The following is a 14,454-nucleotide window of genomic DNA, read 5'->3' as shown; positions in this document are numbered from 1 at the left end:
ACGCACTTAAAGTGGCAAACCTTTCCAAAATTCGAATTTAAACGTTAGTCAAAAGGGTCATGAATTCAAACAGAAATACGCGACTGACAAATCTAATTCCTTAACACGTCCGTGAAGTACGCATAATATTTTATCACAGTATAGAATTCCAAGTTTGCAATGTCTTCATGAAAAGTGTCTGAAGCGAAGTTGTATTATAAATGGGTCCTCTGGTGCATAAAATGATGCCCTCGTCCCTTACAAATGACGCAACGGGAGCTTCCATAGCTTTCCCTGAAATGGCTCAATCAAATACGAACATTCTGTGACGTCATTATCAGTTGAAATGGATTGGAAATTCTGAATAACTAAATTTTAAATGCACCTCGGATGGGAGCTTTAGGAACTGCAGACACTCTAGTTAGGGTGCGTCATCCTGAGTAAAAAGCTTTGTCATGTTTTTAATTTTGCCGCCGGAAAGGTTTAATGCTCCCTTCCTGAAGAAGAGTCAAGGCGGGGCTCGGACAGAATAATAATGAGATTTGTTTTAACACACGTAAAGTTTTCAAGAGGCTTGATTGCCTTTGATTCGCATTTTCTCTTGTACAAGTCGAAGCATTGTTGATGAAGATACAAAACTGCAGAACTTCAGCAAAATCATGAGGAACTTTTGACATCACATTGAAAGTTTCTATTTGAACAAGCAATTTTGTCGGTTACATAGTAATATTTTGGAAACCACAAATGATTTTGAAGGAAATTTTCCTCTTGAAGCTAAGAATCGAGTAAAAAAAATAAGCATTATATCTTCAATTTGCAACGTTGCAATAAGTGACTTTCCATATCATTTTTTCATGTGGGACAACTAATCATCATCCATTATCGTTTCTCGAAACTTCCTGACATTATTTTGCATCCTCTCAAGAATTGTGTGCTATTCCGCGCACTCAGTCGGTTTTTCGTCACAAACAAATCTCTCCTCGTTAATGCAACAATAAACTGCTCAGGAAATCGTTTGTTTCCTTCCTTGTTGCAAAATCAAATTTAAAAAAAAGTGTCAAAATTTTAATCAAATTTTATAAGCAATGAAATTCCATCCTTGAACTTTACGCAAAGGCAAAGAGATGAAACCTTTCAATTGTTATCTTGACAATGGTGGAAGCTTTTACTTTCAGGACCTCAACATTCAACCGTCGGCTTATCATAAAGGTGGGTGTTTAACAAATTGTTGAGTATTTCATTCACTGAGCGAATCAAAGTTTAGTGAACTTGTTTGGCTCATTATGTCATCCGAAGCTCATCACCCCCAGTAGATAGGATGAATGTTGCAGCCGTATAATTGGACTACATTTTGCCATCAGGAACTACAATTTCTGGCTCATTCGTGAAAACGTAAATGTGCCTTGAGGAACTAATGATACATACGCTACTCGTAAACCGAGCCAGAAAGTGTACTTCCTTGCAAAATGTATCTCAATAGTCTATAAGGCAATGTTGAATGTTTAATATAAAATGGTAATGTAAATGGTAAATTTTTCCACCTGTCGCTAGAGGTTAGTGTAGAGCCTCTTTGTCCTAGACTCAACGTTAGAGTTTCAAGAGGATGAAGTTCCTCATATGATGCGGGCATTTGGCGTAGCCGCCGGGATATCACGATCAAACCTCGATGTTCTTGAATTCCTCCGTATTTAAAGGGAGGCTGGGTTATTTGCCCATCTTTTCCGACCTGGACCGAGGGCGGAGCACATTACCACACGAGGGGGGGGGGGGATCAACCGCCGTGGCTGTGCCGGAGGAAAAAAGGATGAGTTACAACTGACGCCAGAGAACATGAACTTGCGACTCGATGTGCTAATCTGCAGCAATTACCGACCACTGGAACGCTCCCGGTAAATTGCACGTATTACAATGCGCGTTGCCGCGTTTAGGGTTGGGAAAAATCCGAGTATGGAAAAATCACCGGAGGATTCTAATATTCTATCGCACGCAGGGAATTTAATTACCATACATACATACGCTTGACAGCACTCCCTCGCGCTCTACGACTCCTAACCCCCACTGCTCTCTTTCAAACCACAAATCTTGGTGCATTGAACACCTTAACATCTTCGCTTCAATCTCCTCCCTCCAACCTTTCATTGGGCGCCCTCTGCGTCTTCTCCCTGGGTTCCTCCTGGGAGGGGAGGGGGGAGAAATTTAATTACCATCGAAAGGAAATTTGTCTTTGTCGCAAAAGGATAGAAAAAGTAAAATGTTCGAGATATTTTCTAATTCATTTTACAGCTTTTGACTGTGGCAGTGGAAATTTCATATTTTTCGGTTTTTACAAAGATGGAAGAAATCACAGGATCTCAGAAGCATTTACGTGATCTTGGTCTCTTTTGCGGTTATTTCTCTTCATTTCATATCTTTATCATCCTTCAACATAATGGTGTGCGCTTACTCTGCGCTTGATAATTTTTTTAGTTCACAGTTCCATCATCCGTATCAAAAATTATTTAGGAATACAAAGTACATGTTAATCTGTCAATACAAAATCATTATTTTAAAAAAAAGGAAGAAAAAATTATGGTATCTGCACGGTAAATTTGTTTAACGTTTACCCGCTAAAATTGTGGTACTACCCCAATTTTTTGAATGATATGAGCGGGGATTTCTAATTAATTGTGGTAGTACCGCAACATATGGGCTAGTAACTTATTTCATCGGGGTACTACCGCAATTAATTCGAACTGCCCATATCATCCAACAACCCCCATCTCTTGTTTTCCGTGTGTCCACGTCTCTAGCTCAGAGGGTTTGCTTTTTGGACGCAACGGACAAAAAAGAAATATTGGATCCCTGGAATTGAGAGGCAATTTTTTGACGCTACCTTCGAGACAGCCGGTATGTAAGTCTAACAAAGCTTTATTTTCTAGCGTTTTTCGCGGAAAAATCGGTATCGAGACAGCAGCCACTTGAGAACTTTTTCATCGTCGTCGTTACGTCTGCGTCAGGCGTACGTCACGTTAAGCCCAGTCGGAATCTCGTCAAAATGGACGGCTAGCGTCGTGCGTGGGACTCAACGGATCGTAAATCAACGAGACTCATCACCGATGCTTAACAAGAACCGCATAAGTGATGTGGAATCCTTTGTAAACATACGCGGTACTCGCGGAACATGTCGCGAGTGGCCGGTGGCATGCGGGTTGTCACGTGGTTTATCGCACTCCGGATGACAACGCTCGTTGAACAACGTGACGAAGACGATTGGAAGAGGACAGCATTCCCAGAAGCGGCGAAGATGCACGTCGACGTGTCCTTTGGAGTTATCCCGCGAAGAACTGTCACCGAAGCCCAGATGAGAGAACTTATCTTATTTTGATACCTCGAGACAAATAGACTGAACACAAACTTTAGACATGAGAATAAAGTAAGCGCACAATTTCTACAACACGTGTTTCCTCTACAAATTTTTATGCATACAACGGTGGATTTTCAAATTTTACTCATGAAAGCCAAAAATCAGTGCTTCCTGTATTCGTTGATTTGAATCTTTCGTTTGCCAAAAAACCGAGGTCTTCTTGCATCAAATTGGTACCCGAGCTTACTAATGGTTATCTTAACGATGCATCATTTTTGGGCTGTGCTAAATTTTTTTCTTGACAACTTAAAAAATCCAGTATTTCAAAGTAGGAAAGAATTTTGTGTAAAATTCAGCATCACTTATTTGTTAAATGATATATTTTGGCGGATACATTACAAATAAGTATCGTGTGTCATGTGATCACGCATAACCAGTTCAATTTGTTGAAAAAGTTGTAATTTAATTAATGAGTGTGAAACACCTGTTTGTATTTACACACTATCAGAAAAATCAAAATGTCATCCATGAGAACACCAGAATAAACGTATAGGTCAATTGGAAGCAAATTCATCACGACGAGGCAATTTGATGAAGAAACATCGTAAATACTTCAGCTATCCCCAGTCAAAACTAATTGTCCTCATAGGACGAATTTTGTGTCCTCGAATCGTACTCAAGGACGAAATATTCGCCGAAGAACAAAAATCTCTCTCCGAGGATAATTTATTTTCACGAGGGTATGCTCTGTTTCTATTCGCGTACCCAATGACACTTAGCATTTCCAACTTGGTATTAACTCACTTCAAACCAGCATGTTAGTGAGGGAAATCTGTTTTAGAGTGTATGTTGACCTTACCGCCCCCCCTCGCCGTGAGGGTGAATGTCCGTAGCCAACATCCAGTCCACGTATCCCTTGCACTTTTTGTCGGAGAGGAGGAGAAAATACAGCCGAGAATTTTCCCGACGCCCGATTTACATTTGCGTGTCGGAGAAAGTGAACCCTTATCACTTGCTAATTATACCGTTAGATTTTCCCCTCGATATATCCGCTCGCTGGTGTCGCGCTGGTCCTGATGTTTCACTTGCAGGGACATATTAATCCCCCGGGACGCCGGGCATGGAGCAGTTAATTGTTGTGACAAGTCGAGAGAATAACACAAATAAATTCACTTACTCTCAACTGATCCGCCGGTTGCCAAATCTTTTATTCAAATAAAACAAAGGGTTGAACACGCAAAAAAGTGGTCGGTGCCGATGACAGAACCTTCAGTTCACAGGGCTCCTGCACTTTCTTCGCTTTACTCATTGAACTTTTCTTTTGTGAAAACAGAGCTTCGGTTCTTATCATAGAGTGCTCTGTCCTCCAAACGGGATCTTCCCCGAAGATTCCGTTGCTGTGACAAAGTAAGTGCAGGAGTCATATGAACAGAACTATTTTTTCAGTGATGATGTAGGCTCTTTTAACGGCTTTTCCGAAAAAAGGAACAGTATATGCAATGAATAAGCCTTTCAGCCTTTTGGTTTGAGAGAATCTTATCACGGACAAAAGAATCGCTGCTCTTACCATGCTTATGGTAGATTCCAGGTCCCACCTATTTTTCTGGTCACTGGTACATAATGTTACCTTCGTTGGACCATCCTCGGTGTCGGTAACAGTATAGCATTGTTACAGGGACCAACTCATTATTACCACAAAAGTAGCATGGTAAGTACGCTAGGAAGGAAAGTGGGCCCTGAAATCTACCACGAGCATCGTAAGGGCAACGATATTTTTCTTCTCCATGATGTGCACATTATTTTTGACGACAGAGTCGTTTTCTCGTTAATCGTTAAAATGTATAGCGTATCATAAAAAAAAGCAATTCCATAATATTCGCGTGTCCAATAATATCGGGAAAAATCTCTATTTTGGGTCTAGCCTCTCTTTCAACTATAAAATTCCTATTAGGTCAACATACGAAATTTTTTTATCGTTTAAAGCACTACTTAACTTTGAAATATTAAATTGCTTGTGATTTTAAGACAAAGGGTACAAGGATTTATTGCTTTAAATTGACATTTCATATTTTTATTACTCTCTGAATATCCATTCCAGGAACTTCATTTACAAATCAAAAGCTATTTCGGTCGTATTATATATGGGTGGAATTAGCGTTCCTTAGTGTTTTTAAATCGCAAAGTTGGTCATTCTGAGCAATAAAGTCACGAAAAACGGGACATTTAAACAGCGGTATATCGTTCGATGTGGAAACCCAGCGTTACAACCCTTTTTTCCGCAATCTCCCTTTTTGTCCGTGTCGTTTTTCTCTTACCACTGCAGCGCCACACCATCGTCCCCCGTGGAATTTCCATGCATTTATCTTGCCTCCTCATTTTTCTCACTGATGAGGCATTAAGCGACAAATCTACGTAATTAACGAATGCCGCGTTGATTGTGGTAAAAACTGATTTGAGGGGCTTGCGGAAATGGCGTTTAAATTATGACGATTGTCGAGTGTACGGTCAGAGAAAAATCCTCCCAACATCGAAATTAATTGAAACTGTGGAGAAGTCTCACTCGCAAATTTTCGAATCAAAATTGACTTCGATCTGTCATTTCATCGTCTTGAATTGGAGGTGATGACAACCCTGGAAGTGATTGATTTTTTATCGTTCTTCAACAAAATTGATGATCCAATTTCAGGGGAAAGCTCCTATCTTCATAATGAAAAATTTGAAAACCTCTTGGGATGTAAAGTCAACAACAGATTAAGTTGAATCAGCATTTGCGGATCTTAACATTTTTACCTCCGGTATTATGATGATCAGCACTAGGATGTTAAGTCACCAACTTCATTTTTCTTTTTATTTAATGAAAGAGCCATTTTTTTGTGAGGAAAAACAGGTCTTTTCAATGAAACAGTCGCCAATTTTCATGAAAATTTCCTTACCATGGTATTTTTTCTTTATTTATATAATAATAAATTAATCACTGATCCCCCTCTTTGCCGTAATTTCATACTTTTCATCTCGCATAGTATGTAAGTTTATGCAGAAAAGAACTAAGGCCCTATTGATCGCCCTGAAAAATTGATTAAGGACTGTCGTCAAGCACATTGAAAATTCCCCGCACAAGTCCAATTTGATCAAATTCACTCCTATACGAATAATTTTGTCGCTGAAACAATCAAACCCTAAACTCCCTGAAGATTCCTTTCTGTCTATGATGTAAAATCCAAATCTAGATGCAGTTTTCATTTATATTTTGTCCCCCCCCCCCATCTATATACATTTTACATAATGAGTATTTATGTTAACCTCATGAATTTTTTGCTTTATCTCCGAGAAAAGTAACCGCAATCTGGCTTTATACTTCAAACCGAGTCTTTCGTCTGCGCGATATGAAATCGGGGGAAATAATTTGTTTTAAAAGTTAAAAAGCCGCATGCAGAAACATTTTCTTTCAAACAACAGCACTTATTATTCGTTTGACTTTTAAATGAGATGATCTCAAAGCTTATAAAAATCGAAGCACGCGATTATTTCCTCCCTCGACTCTTTTCACCAGCATCTTTGAAATCTTCATCTTATTCTTTAAACATTTCCCATCGGTCCTAGCCACGGCTCGGCGTAAACAGGCGTTTTTAAGTTAATACGGGTGAATAATGAAGCATAATAAGCTGTTATCCTCGGCGCAAGAGGGCCCGCTTTTATTTTACTGCAGGGTTTCCCGGCTGTTTTTTTACGCTGTTTTTAATTCACTCTGAGGGTACATTAACCGCCGGGGACACCGCAATGGTTTTTAAACGGCCAATTTCGTGTACCTCCCATCAACTTAATTATGATTTTACCAACGTTAATGAACGCCAAAATTACCTCGCTCCCCTTCCTGCTGTTAAAACTTTCTTCCGGAAAGTGCGGGAGAAAGGAGCTTTCTTGCACCCCTCTTGATTGTTCCGAGTAAAAATCTCGGACCGCCTCCACGACTTTTTTGTTCCCTTTCCAATCGTGGGGGATTTTTCCGCCCCATTGAGACGTTTAAATTGGGAAGTATACCATTCTCCTCATGTTTGCACCTGTAAAGGTCGAAATTTTAAAGAGCTTTACGTAGGTAACCTTTTCCCAAAATTATTATGAATTATTAACCGCTATGGCCTCCAAAATTAAGACATTTGAATTTCATAACTTAAGATTTTTGTTAAGACAACATTTGAGGACGAATTTAAGAATAATTAGAATTCATCCGAACTACGAAAAATTCCGGTCATTCTAACGATCATCCTGTTGTGTATCGGTGCAACACGAATCCACCCTGGCTATGCAAAAAAATATAAATAAAATTATGTAATTGATGAACCGTTGCGCTTTGATAAAGTGAGTCACATCCTAAACCCATTCATCCTTCATGTAGTCAAGCAGGCAACATGCGCACCTATGAGTTTAAATTGTGGTATCACCACCATTAGACCAAAATTCGTTGATCGCTTATCAATGATCGTCATTGTCTCTCTACCAAATCATCCTCCTCTATTTGAACATAGGATTTTTTGCCACTTACGTGTTAGCAATTTTTATATGATGTATCTGACTGTGTACTACCCAAATATGTAATTTTATGCGTTTTTTATGCGTCATAGTCCCGTTTAGTTCAATCCTGCAATAAATTTTAATGCCTTGGGTTCATTTCTTTTTTTCCAGGAGTTCCTGTTCGACGCCAAAAGCTGTGGAAACCGGAGTTGCCCGTCTTCCTTTTTACTTCAAATTAAAAATAATAAATCATTTATCTACCTCACAAGGTGCTCGGATGCACGTGCAATTATAATGTGTTGTTCAAGTGTTTTTTTCATTTTAGTCAATTAAACAAGCATCCAGAGCTACCTCTCATATTCTAAATTCATACCTTTTGGTGGAAGTTAATTTTGTAACAAGTGCAATTATATTTTTACTTTTTTAACTCAATAAAAATAATCATAGATATATTCTTCCGCATCGCGTGCCGACTGAAATATCAGTAATCCGATAGCAAATTTTGACATGAGTGCTCAAGTTTGAACCATGGCTGCCTGTATAAGAGGACCAAGGACTTTGGCAAACAGCTCTGAACTCAACCATAAAACTAACTCAGCCAGTAACTACAAAGCATTTATCAAGGTAAGGTTTCATATTTTTGTATTTAAATTTATATTTATAGCTGTAGAATTTTTTTTTTCGGGTAATAATTGCCTTCGCGACATCATAATCAATACATTCATACAATCTGCCGTCACAGTTCTTCGTCCCCCGGACGTAAGAACTTAACTCCACTCCAAGGTTGCCAAATTGATCCCAGCAATGGAATTATTTTACAAAAATGTACCGGTTTAATTTTTGTCCAAAATTTTCTGATTTTTTAATGAAATCTGAAGATAAATCAGTGAAATTTTTAGTTCAATACTCAAAATTTTCCTGGTTAGTATAAAATATACAAGGAGCAATCTGGCACCATTGAAATTGAGTTACGTTCTTTCTTTAGGGAAACGACGAATTGTGTGGTTTAAACGATAATTGCTAAAAAAATCCCAGCAAATTGATGTAATTACCTTGTAAGAACCTAGAAATGACAGTTTTCTTGCTCTCATCAAGAAAGAGAAGTTGGAAGAGATACTCATCCACACTCTTCTCAAGAGAACTTTCGAGATTAAAAGTTCGCGAGACTCAAGTACGAGCACTCACTTTGAGTGAATTACTCTGATGACGTTGTGGTGCGAATGAAAGAGATATTCCTGGTCAGTCCTGACAGATATTCATTTCCGTAATGACCGTCTTGACTAATAGTGAAGAACTCTGCTTGCCAGTTGCCACAATCATGTGTATAGACAGCTGAAGGACGATTTTATTGTCGTCGTTCAGTATCACGTCATTTCGCTGATTAATCGGGGGCTTTTAGTCTTCGAGTCTCAATGTCCAAGTTTTATACTTATAGAATGATTGCATCATGAGCGCACGGATGATTTGAAATCTGCAATCCATGCACTGGCATAGTTACTTATTTCCACTGGTTATTACTTCGCTTTTTGAAATAACGCATAGTGTTATGATAATTGGGAGGGGAGTCTGAGTGGGGAGCACCTGAATGAAAGGGGAACCAGATGATGGGAAAAACTGGTCAGCAAGAATTATAGGTATTTCGGCATATTTTTTACTTAAAATCTTCAAATAGTTAGTAATTAAAATCTCTCGATCATTTCTACAGAGAATTTGTAAAATTAAGGTGCGCATTAATATTTGCTGCAGTATGAGACTTCGGCGTGTAATAACGTAGAAAAAAAGGTTCTATAAGGAGACATAACTGCAGATGGACTTTGAAAAAATGTTAATACTCACGTCCAAAATGCTTAAAAATAATATAGGCTCATCCCGACATGTAAGGGAAATGATTACATTTTTTGGACTTCAATATCAACGACTTTTCTAACTTCATCCAGAAATTCTCTCCCCTTAGTTCCATTTTTTTCTTCTTCAATCGTTTATTACATATGAAAGTATGATGGCACGATGACTGTTCCCCAGTTTCAATATCACTTCTCTCTTTTGACCAAGAATTCATAATATTTTAATGCACGATCTTTTCTCGTAAATTAGACAACCTGGCGCGGAAAGCAATTTCCTTTCATCGATACGGCACGGACGTGGATCCGTAAAGCACCAGATATCCTGTCATCAGAGAGCGAGTTAGCGTCGGAGAGACAGATCTAAACGAGGAGTAAAAATGCCATGAAAAACCCGGTTTAAAGTCTCAACGCGACGTCTCCGAAGGTGTCCCGTGCCCATTAACCAGTTCCGATCATAACTCACCGTTCCGGTGGCTTTTCGTGGCACCGGGACTAGGAGAACCGAGTTCGACTCATCGAGAGAGGTCAAGCCTCTAATAAAATTTGGATCGACTCGCATTGTTGCCTCACTGAAAAAATTTGATTCATTATACAACAGTAAAAACAGTTTTCTCTGTGATTTTTCAGTGTGCGGAAGAAATCAATTGTTGCTTCTTTGGCGGTACTTATTGCACTAATAGGTTATGAGTCAGAAAGGGGGAACTCTCCCTCTTTGGTGGGAATTTTGGAGCCAGTGATTTTCTTGAAGCTGTCGACTAGTAGAACAAGATTTCATTTGTTTACCTTGATATTTGAAGTAAAATTCAAACGCGAGAATTTTAAAATCATCTGGTGCCCATGTGGACATGATTTATAACTTAAAAAGCAAGACAGAAAACAAAGAAACTATACCATTACATAGTTGTGGGCGTTTGCCATGACGAAGGAAGGAATTTTTTACACAAGGAGCACGGAAAAAAATATGGTAGTCGACACAACCATCAGCGGCTGGTTTTGTCGACTACCCTATTTTTTCCGTGAAGGGGGATTTTAAACCATTTCCTATTAAGATGAGTAAGAATTGCGTGATAATTACCATTTTTGGCAATAAATCTCAGAACATGGAGACCCTCGGCCTCCTGAAACCTGTTCCTGTACTCCCGGAGAGCAGGGTTTCTTCTGAGAGCGACGAAAAATAGAGAAATTTCGACGAGTTTAAGGCCTTGAAAAACTGTCAATAGCCATAAAATCCTTCTCACAATAGATATAATAGATAGAATTCTATCGATAAGAGTTAAAATAAATTCTATTTTGCTTGTTTTTATTCCAAAAGTAGAAAAATTAGAATGACAATGATTTATTTGATCCTTTCAAGCTCGAGAAGTCAAATCATTGTGTTGTAATAAGACGTCACAAATAGACAACTAGTCAGTAACTTAGTTCCGTGATAAGATATTATCCACCTTTTAAATTTTTATGAGCCTTTGTTAAAAATGCAAAATCATATCATTAAAATCTCATGCCAGATGCCAGAGTGTGTCCGATGGCACTGTTAATATAATTGTTGGACTAGATGCTGTGTTCCATTCTGCTGTACTAAACGGAAGAACGCCGTTTGAAAGTTCGAGAGTTGCCACATTTCCTCAAATAAATAATGTATTCGTGAGGAAAGCTTTGAATAGTTTTCCTTGAAATTTTCAAATATTGTAGATTAAATTGTGAACAAAATTGTCTGAAAGTTTTGGAAAGAAATATTCCCAATTATCTAGGTATAAATCTGACTTTTATGTAGGAAATATGGCGACATCATAAGGCTCTTACGACGTTTTTCCTTAGCAAGGCAAAATTGCGGAGGAGGCAGCCTCAAGGAACGTCTTAAAGTTCGGACCCAAATTAGTCAATAAAACGAATGAAGATAGTAAACTGTTATAGCAGATCCTCCCTAATACAGGGAGGCCAAGGCAGACGAATCTATCGAAGCAGTTAAACGAAGTAGGGTTTGATGACATCTTGTTGTTCAACTTCACAGCTCGACCGGGCGACAACGAGTTATTGGCCGCGATATAAACCCCTGATGGGAAATCGCTTTCCGACCACTTATTGGAGCTCGTAAGATTTTTATGAGACTCTAATGGGATTTGATTTGTCACACGGCCTAGGTGCGGGAGAGTCTCATTTTCATCGCCCGCGGAAAATGTGACGACGTTAATTTTCTTACACTTAACTCATAGGGAATGACTTGATTTATTTTGCATAAATAATCAGTCCATTTGACGGGAAGCTACAATCAGAAATTCATGGAGTTTTATTTGTCGTCAGTTTTCCGCACTGGCGAGGCTTGAATTATCGATTATCGATATTTCCCCATTTGAAGCTGTAGTGAAGAATCGAGTTTAAAGGTGTCCGTTGCGAACACCCTGTTTATTGATCCTTTCCCATAGGTGTAAATAGGAGATCAATCGATAAATCGCAAAGCACGCCTCTGGTTTTCCACCACTCCGCGGCGTCTCTCAAATCCCAATCGCTAATACGAGTGGAAATATCTCACAAGCTATAATTGGCGATTTATATGTGATCCTGCAGTCGTATGAGGTTCATACCTCGGTTATTCGTTACACCTTTTCTTGCTGAAATTATTATTCTGCTGCCTTCTTTGTCAATTTAAGTGTAAAATCACCGCCATCAATTTGACCACCAAAAGTTTATAGGTAAGAGGCTACGTCCTCTTAACCACTTCCGGTGGCGTGGCGTGCTTCGATATATATCGATATTTACCCATTTGAAGCTATGGTAAAGAATCGATTACTAAGGTGTTCGCTGCGAACACCCTGATAATCGATCCTTATACACAGCTTTAAATGGGAGATCAATCGATATATCGCAAAGCATGCCACGCCACTGGTATTATATGCGTTGTGCAAACACGAGCACACAAACAGACTGTGGGGACAAGGCCTTCCATTGCCAAGAAATTAACGGAAAATTATGAAAGAATTAACATAAATGTGGTTTTATAATTTTAACTTCTGCCGCCGCGCCGCGCCGCGCCGCGCTGACCGCACTGTGTTTAGCGCAATGCGTGAAGTATTCCTACAGTCTCGGAGGCGCTATGCGTTTCACGCCGACTGTTGTTGGACGCACTGTGTTTGACGCAATGTGTGAAGTATTCATAAAGTCTTGAAGGCGCTATGCGTTTCACGCCGACCGTTGCTGACCGCACTGTGTTAGACACATTGCGTGAAGTATTCATGCAGTCTTGTGGGCGCTCGGTGTTCCATGCCGACCGCCGCGCCGAGGGCTTCTCCTTTTCATCTCAAGTCCTCGTCATCATTGCGCACTGCGCCGCGCCGCTATAGGCCAAATTGCGTGTTTGGTTTCTCTCTTTGTATCACCGAAAGACAACAAATTAGAAATTACTATACTCTCAGGAAATGAGAGATTTTGTCGCCTTTTCTCGTTTGTAATTTTTTTTCGGAATCCGATTCTTTTTTATATCTACATTTAAAAAGATTGCAAAATTTGCAAACCTGGGCCGCGGCCCATGTGGCCACCGCAACCCCCTAAATCCGTCCCTGGTTCTACTACCGTGGAATCCCGTGTGATATTACAACCGCGTAATCGTAGAATAACTAAGCTTTTTTCTGATGTTACAACATTACGGATCCAGTCCCATCGAAAGTTGAAGGGAACTGAATCCTGATAATGCACTTCTCTAGCTCCATGTCAACATTTGATCCAAGCACCAAGCTTTAGGAAAAATTGTGTACTACTGATAATTGTTTTCTCACCCCGCGTGAAAATCATTTTCAATTGTTTTATTTCCTGTATGGCTAATTCGTTTCATATCTTTGAACTTTTCAATAATTTCAAACCTGACCGCAAAAATATTATCCCTCGCAGTTTTGTATGCTAACCATGTTAATTAAATTGCGGTGGACCCCGATTGTTATGAAGTTCGACGGAATGTTCACGGCGTGTATTGCAGGGACACAACAACAATACTCTCCCCTTTTCCCCCAATTAATCGAGGGGCTTGCAAGGATCAAGGGGTCATTTGCGCGACCAAAAGTGCGTGGCTTCAAACAGCTCGTCGACGTAATTGCTCGAAGGGGTGAGAGGGACGCAGTTTTGATTTCTGCAGTCCTGGAATTTCTCCCTCTCTCGCTGCAGCAAGTCGAGGCGGCCACAAAAGGCCTCCACCTGTTTGAATATTTAATGTCGCTGGGGGCGATTTAGGAGAAATTGTTATTTTAAACTGGTGGCCCTGTTCGAAGCTATTTTGCGAGGAGGGTGCAAGCACTTCAACCTATTTGCCGCCATGGTGTCATTGAAATGTATAACAATGATACGTTATTTTCAATTCTTATATATTTTTACTTAATCGTATAATTCAATCTGATATTTACCAAAAATTGGATTTAAAAAAATGACTTACAAATATGAATACACTTTTATTATGGGGCCCCATAGAATCCAAAAACTTAGTACAGTTTTATTGAAAAATGTCTGAGAATTGATGGATGTAAAGCTCAAAAAAGTTAGATGATGAAGTTTTGTTTCCAAACATCCTCACCATCGGACTGTCTAAGGGCATCACTCTACCTCAAAAGAGCATTATTAAAAAAATTTGCTGTTGTTTACAAGAATTATGTTTTTCTGATTTCTCACAACACTTTTTACAGAGAGATTACAAAAATCTTGATTGATAAGTTGAAAAATTCGATTTCTTGCTTTCACAAATGTTACCTTCAAAGATGCATAAAATTGACCATCAGGAAATGGTATCAAGAATTCAAAAGC

General features: G+C 39.3%; 1 protein-coding gene across 1 annotated transcript in view; it reads left to right on the top strand.

The window, feature by feature from the left end:
• The window catches only part of sick (sickie), a 333,346-nt gene that overhangs the window by 116,135 nt on the left and 202,757 nt on the right, over nucleotides 1-14,454 (top strand). Inside the window, 1 exon segment of the mRNA XM_072305631.1 lies at nucleotides 8,003-8,455. Coding sequence (XP_072161732.1) covers nucleotides 8,360-8,455 — 96 coding nt within the window. The 5' untranslated portion in view covers nucleotides 8,003-8,359.

The sequence above is a fragment of the Bemisia tabaci genome, unplaced genomic scaffold, assembly GCF_918797505.1.
Source record: "Bemisia tabaci unplaced genomic scaffold, PGI_BMITA_v3".
In the NCBI taxonomy this organism is placed as follows: domain Eukaryota; kingdom Metazoa; phylum Arthropoda; class Insecta; order Hemiptera; family Aleyrodidae; genus Bemisia; species Bemisia tabaci.
Note: the sequence above shows the minus strand (reverse complement) of the source record. Positions and strands in the feature narration are given on the sequence as shown.